Below are 7,269 nucleotides of genomic sequence, written 5' to 3'. Positions count from 1 at the left end.
CATTAGTTTATATCCAAAGTATTCTGCTAATTAGCATTAGCAGAGTAGGGGTTGGGTACTGCAGGTAGGAATAAAAAAACATGGAAACAAGCCAAGTTTTATTGACCATTGATAAAGGATCAATCATTTTTTTCCAGTGTTGGATCATTTCTTTAAAATAATGTCTGTTTACTTGAAGAAATATGTTTTAAAGGTGCCAGAAATGACTAAAGCAGGTACCGAATTGCTCTGTAATTTGAAATAGTTGGTTAATTCAAATAGAAGCAGAGACATTTTGAGCTGCTTCCAGATGTAGGATCTCCAGCTCGAAGTGAAAATCGACTGTGAAAAGCCTGAGAGCTCTCAAACTCTGGGAAAGTGAAAAGTAAACACAAAGTTGCGTGCTCTAATTATAGCGACGCTTGTGTGTAAATCTCTTCAGCAAATCTGTGCAATGAGAGGACCATTTATCCCAGAGGAAGTGCAAGTCAGCACGGATAAAGGGTCTCTGCGTCAGAAAAGTTTCAGGCTGGAGTGTGAGTTTATTTTATGTCAGAATGTGAAGTTATAAGAAGCAGCATTGTTCTTCTTTAAGGAGTTGTACAGTGAAAACGGCTGCAGTTAGTGAATGCATCTCACTTAATGAAAGAGCATCGCAGGACCGGCTGATTTAGGAGCCGCATTTTAAACTCGGCTTTCTTTGAGTATTTTAAGACTCTTTTCTTCCACACATCGTTCATGGTCAACCAGGCTGGGCCAACAGCTGCTGCAAACACGACTGATGTGAGATGCAAAGCCAAAAAAAGTATTTCTGATAATTTCAGAAGGCTGTAATTCAGAGCTACTTTTGTCTGTTTGAGGTCTGGTAAGTACAGACTGTAAGTGCATCATTTATGAAGGACAGTTGGAGTTTTCCCGTGTAATAGATGACCTCTTTTGAAAAAAGACTGCCTCTGAAAATGGGCACCTACATGTTTTGGTAACTGCCTGCAGTCATTCCCCATAGCTTGTTCTGCAAACTGTAAAAACACATTTCATTTCAGAGTTCTTTCAGAGGTTCTGCCAAAAGGGAAATGGCACATTTAGAAAGTTTCTCTCATTCTTTCCCCCTTAAAAAAACGCTCAGATCCAATCTAAGATCAACACTTTGAAGACATCTCGCTTTACTCTTTCACTGTTTATTGTTATGTAAGGCCAATAAAATTTCCATTTGTCTGTGGTTTGCACTTGTAGTTCATTTCCTGTCAAGATTAGAACTTTGTTTTCTGCTTCTTGCCAAATTTTATGACATCCCAGCAGATTAACCGACTAATTTAGCTGAATTCCTTTTGTCGAATATGTTCTGTCTCTTTCTCTGATTACATGATTACCACAAGAGTCCTTATTCTAATTTTTGCTCATCTTTAACTACCATAAAGTCATGGAAATAATGTTTTTTGAGTTTTAAACATGTATGTGTGGCATTTTTCTTTTAAAAGAGAACAAATGAAAACAGAAATCAGTTCGTTTTTGCATTTTGCATTTCAGGGGTGGGGCTACACAGCTCCAAAAGCCACGCCCCCTCAGAGGAGATTTTGGAAACAGAGCCTTCAGATCAACATGAATAATGGCTTTTTAAGACATTTAGGTTGTGGAATTTTGGTTAAAAACTTCATAATCATAATCATAATTGAAAGTTTTTTTAAAATAAAAAAATGTCATGGGGGACTTTAAATCTTTTCTACTGTTACAGCAGACTATTGCAAAAGATTAAGGAAACCTATACACATTTTTATTTAAAAAACTTTTTTATTTAAGTTGTTTTTTTTACCTCTCATAGAAATGTTTTTAGTTTTACTGTCACAGTTTCTGTGTGATCTGGTGTGCTTTCTGTCGTATCAACCTCTGCAATAATACTGCATGTGTGCATTCATTTCTTTATGGTGGCTCAGGGGTCAGAGGTGAGCATTATAAAATTAAAAGCAGAGGTCAGAGTGCATTTGTTTGGTCTCTTTTCTCAACGTTTTTTGAGTTTACGATTTGTCAAACCGGACATCACACATAGCTGTGAGCTGGCAGGATTTAGGGATTAAAGGGAGATCCTCTGTGGGAAAACTCCATAGCAGACACCTTCAACATCTCACTTTTTAGTATTCAGGAGAAAAATATTAAAACACTTACAATATGAACATGATCAGTAAACTAAAAGAGAGAGTTTCACAGATTTAAGTTAGTAAAAATGCTCATATTTATGTACTGTAAGTACTAATTCAAAGGAGACTTATGAAGCCACTGATGTTACTAATACTTTCTTTATACAAATAAATAAAACGCTTAAAACAGCCAAATTAGTTATAAGAAGGTTTTTATTCCAATTTGTGTTTAAACTTTAATCATCACTATGGATAATTTAATCTCAAAATTCAGACACAAAGCTAAGATTTTTGCACAGCAGAAAAGTGTTTCAGGGTGCTGTCATGCTTGCTGTGCTGGACTGACAGTGTTTTGTGCGTCTGCCTGCAGGGCATGGCTTTCTCCATGGAGGAGCGTCTCCAGCTGGGGATCCACGGCCTGCTGCCTCCCTGCTTCATCAGCCAGGACGTCCAGCTTCTGCGAGTGCTCAAGAACTACGACATGAAGAGAGATGACCTGGACAGGTAAGACGGAGACTAAAGTCTTGTTGGGGTTTGAAATCACTCACTTCTATCAGGTTTTGTATTATCTGAATGTCAGAGTAAAGCCCACATCTGGAAGCTGTCAAACACAGAATCCAGATTAGTTATCACCCTTAGAGATCTGAATTATTCACACACACATTCACTGACTTCACTAACCTTCCATCTCCCCTTTTTCTTCCTGTTACTACCTTTCCTCCATCTCTTTTCCTGTCGTTTATTTACCATCCTTAGTGACCATTTATAAGCTTCACCTCAGATTTAAATTTTCCATCACCATTTACAGCATCACATTGTCAATGTACTGTTAACTGAACTGTTAGTTTAGGTTTTTTGATCATCTTAAAGTCCTTCTGCGATCATCTTTGAATTACTTTAAAAGCGTTTCCACTGTTTTTTTAAATTATGATTTAGCATAAATATGATAACAAGTTCAATATAAATCTGTCATTCCTGTTTACACTCTTTTTAATGAAAATGGGGATAGTTTGTTTAAAAAAAGTGCATTTAAAGACATTTTTTTGGTAAAAATTGTTCAGACGCAATGCATTGTGGTCTATATTTGCTTATGTAGTGACCATCGATGCACACTTGCTTTTCGCAAAGACTTCTGGGAAAATTCTAGGGTACTCGACTTCAACCTTCACTAAAGCCAATGACATACATGGATCTATTCGTCTACAAGTGGATGCATCAGAATGAAGCAGAGCATGGAGCTTGTTGTCCACCATTGTAGGTTCTACGTCACACCTACAAGCTTTTTCCAACCACATTTTTTGTCTCTTCCTGATTACCAACAGTTTGAAGAAAAAAAAGTATAATTTTATTTTTGTTTTATACATGTCCTGCATTATCAGAAAAAATCCACAATAACATGTTTAAAAACACCAACATTTGCTTTTCATTGGCGTGGGCCTTTAAATCCTCTCATGTACTTTTCCAGCTGTCTGTCAGCAGCTGTCTCCCAGTTCCAGCAGCTGTCACTCCCAATGTGACAGAGAATGGTTTTGTTTGAAGAGTCACTTAGTTGAAAGCTTTAGCAAAGACTCTATATCAACATCTAAAAGCAGTCACTGCCATTCCCATGCCCCACGTCAGTGTCACTGACAGTCTGTCTGTGGGACTGGAGTGTTTTGGAGCTTCAGGCTGTTTGGTTATCTCTGCTCATGCCTGCTCTGTTTACACACAGTCTGCAGCTCTGCAGCTCTCAGTCCTTCTTTGGTTCTGAGGCCTGCATGCTGGTTTTTACTTTGCACAATTTCTACAGAAAACTGTTAGACACTTTTAGCTTGTTTTAGTTTGGAAAAGCTAAAAATATTCTTTCTAAATTTTCTCAGCTTTTTCTAAAACAACCTCAAACTGCAGGATTGTTTTTTTGTATGAGAGTAAGTAAGGGTGGATTCAGATCAGAAAAGGTTTGGTATGTTTCACTCTGTCTGCAGTTACATCTACAGCTCAAAATGAGCACAGATTGGAAAAAAGCAGCTTGGAAAAGAAGAAACTCAACTAGCAAGCAATGCTTGTCAATTGAATTTTTATTTATTTATAGGTCCCCGCTCCTCTTATTGACTCCATATTTGGCTGTGAAACATTATTGAGGAAAATTTCCTAATCAAACTGTGGTTCTGAACTAAGTCAGTGGGAAAAAGCTGACATTATATTCAAATGAAACTTGTTTAGAAGATAATAAATCAAATGCGTTTTTAATCAGAGTCACAGTAATGGAAAAAGCGCTTCTTCTTGTATGTGACTGTTGCATGCAGCTGCACATGCAGCACTTTTAATGCTTGTTTTTATTCAGATTGGATTAGTTTTACATTGTCACTTTAATTTTTTCAGGATCCATATAATATAGTTACTGATCTTCTTCTACATCTGCACTGTTACACTGAGCTCCTCTATTCTTCTTGTTGCAGAGTCCTGCACAAAACTTTCAGAAAAATAGAAGGTTTAACAGTTTTTGGTTCACAAATTCTTATTCCCCTCTGTAAAGGTTATCATGCTGTCTTTTGTCACCTCCAGATACGTGTTCCTGATGGGGCTCCAGGACCGCAACGAGAAGCTCTTCTACCGTTTGATCACCTCGGATGTTGAAAGGTTTATGCCCATCATTTACACCCCCACCGTTGGCCTGGCCTGCCAGCAATATGGCCTCATATTCAGAAGACCCAGGTGAGTCCAACAACAGTTGTTTGAACTTTTAAATACGTCCGGGAAAATCAGTGTCAGCCAAAATCTTCCCTGCAGCGATTTTCACAAAAAGTAAAGCGTTTCCTGCAACAATTACTGACACAAGTTGGACTACAGTCATCAGATGTTTATGTTTTGTTTTTTTTTTTGTATTGTCTTCAGTTGCCTAATACTCTCTCTTCACATGGAAACCCCTCCCTTTATGATGGGAGGCTGTCAGTAACACCACACTGCAATACTGTGTACAATACAAACCTTTGCAGCTGCTGGAAGATTCAAGCTTTGAGTTGAACAAAGATGAAGAATAACATCCAGCCAGGAAGAGGCACAAATGAAGGTCTCTGAAATAAGCTGATGTCATATTTAAGACAAAACTTTAGCAAAACATTACAATTAAAAATATATCATATAACTGTTAATATATTGTTTAAAATCCCACTTTGATCATTTTTTGATCTATTTCAAGAGTATTTTAATTATGATGATNAAAAAAAAAAAAAAAACGGTGGTTTTCTGGACATAGTTTCTGCAGAGGAGCAGGAGTTTGTTAGAAATTCACCTCTGAGTTGTGGGCAAGACCTTTGGAGTGGAGTAAACCTGCCCTTATTTCCCATCATCCCTTTGTTTACACTCTCTCTTGCTAGCTTACAGCCCCTCACACCCCCAGGCTAACATTAGTGATGCAACAAAAATAGTGAGCAAAGTTGGAGCTATTCACTTGTTGATTCCAGCTCAACAAAGACGTTCATGCTCTATTTGATGCATCAGAATGGAGTGGAGCATAACGATTGTGGCCTACAAGTGTAGGTTTTATGTTACACCTACAAGCTTTTCCCAACCAACATTTTCTCTCTCCCAAGTTGTTACATTTTGACGTTTGGTTAAGGACCCCTCCACGTCAAAAATTGACATTTAGGGTGACCCCAACTCATCGTTTTGTGAAGTGCTGGCTGTTCCCATTAAATTACAGGTCCCTAATTCAAGGAACTAGTTCAGTACTGTGACGGGGAGCGCACCACTTCTCTGTCTGAAAACCTTCTCTTGTACCGGTTCGCATCATGTACCGCGTCTGATATTGCGTCCAGTTCCGGGTTAGAGAGCCGGTACTGGGTTAGGGTACCGGTCACGTCTTGAAGACCACTTCCACATCTGTTATCGCTTCCCGAGGGTTGCAGACCCTTGATTTTACCAACAGCCAACATGTCAAAAAACAACAAGTTGGGGACACCCAAAATAGGGACGCAAAGGGGTCCTTAACCAAACATCAATATGTGACGACTTGGGAATGAGAAAAAAACTGCTTTTTTTTAACTGCCCCTGATTAACAAGGGTTTGAATAAAGAAGTACTTAGAAATAAAATGTTTTAGTTTTAATTTTCTTCATATATGTGCTCCATCATGAGAAAAATGCCATAAGAACATTTTAAAAACACAATTTTCATTTGAGTGGGTCTTTAAATGTGCAAAAGTGTCTCCACAGCAAACTATACACAAACAACTGAGATGACGTAACAAGCGAGGGAGAGTGAAGGTTTTGTAATTCCAGTTACAGCAAAAAGCCCCACTGCAGGTGGGTCAAAGCCACAGACGAAAAACTGAAAAAACACCCCAACTAAACAACACTGACCACAGTGAAGAGAAGCGATAGCCACATTTAAAGTGAATAAGCATTTCAACACTGAGGACTAAAACACAACACTCAAAAAATAACTTAAAGTGCAGACTGGAGTCACTACAAAACAATATGGAAACTTAAGGACTGTGTCACAAATGGTATCAAAAAAAAAAAGAAAGGGCACTAAAAGCAGATATCTGTTCAAAGGACAGATTGTAAAGAAGTATATATCTATGTGTTCAATTTAACATTCAAAACACATGCATTTACAAGAGGGGTCTTGCAAGGGAATGCTGCTTTTGAGTGACATGCATACCGTGAACCTGCACCTCCTGATGAAAAGTGAACTCCCACAGTGCACTGCTTTTTCATGCTAATGTCAAATCAAGATAATCAAAGTAATCTGTAATGTGTTTTTACAAAAATACTTCTCTGGTGAGTAAAAATCCAGCATTCTGAGGTCTTCTGATGTGAGAAAGAACCGGTAATAACAGCAGAGCTTAAAACATCTACAATATTTTAATTTGCATCACAAGTTTTTGAGATTGTTTAATGCATTAAAATGTTTGCCTTTCAAAAGGTTCATCTAAGAAAAACTAAAGAAACAGACACATAAAAATCAATCTATTAGTATATTTTTTGTTGGTGCTACATTCATGTAAAAACATCCAGATTCTTTACTTATTATTGTCACAGAAAGCTCATGCTTTCCTCTTTTTTGCTTTAATATTAAAAGTTCCAGTTCTAGAAAGCTGCTATGAGAGGCAGGGTATTGGTCAGTATGTCAGGTTTATAAGTCAGTTCAGATCAAAGATGGATTGAACTGATTTG

At 37.8% G+C, this 7,269-nt stretch overlaps 1 protein-coding gene across 1 annotated transcript in view; it reads left to right on the top strand.

The window, feature by feature from the left end:
• Positions 1-7,269, top strand: part of me1 (malic enzyme 1, NADP(+)-dependent, cytosolic) — an 81,239-nt gene that overhangs the window by 20,571 nt on the left and 53,399 nt on the right. The window contains exons 2-3 of the mRNA XM_024268224.1: positions 2,482-2,615; positions 4,656-4,805. Of these exons, the coding sequence (XP_024123992.1) occupies positions 2,482-2,615; positions 4,656-4,805 (284 nt within the window). The remainder of the gene's footprint in view (positions 1-2,481; positions 2,616-4,655; positions 4,806-7,269) is intronic.

This window comes from Oryzias melastigma, linkage group LG16 (genome assembly GCF_002922805.2).
Source record: "Oryzias melastigma strain HK-1 linkage group LG16, ASM292280v2, whole genome shotgun sequence".
Taxonomy (NCBI): domain Eukaryota; kingdom Metazoa; phylum Chordata; class Actinopteri; order Beloniformes; family Adrianichthyidae; genus Oryzias; species Oryzias melastigma.
The sequence above is the reverse complement of the archived record's forward strand: the minus strand, read 5'-3'. Positions and strand labels throughout refer to the sequence as shown.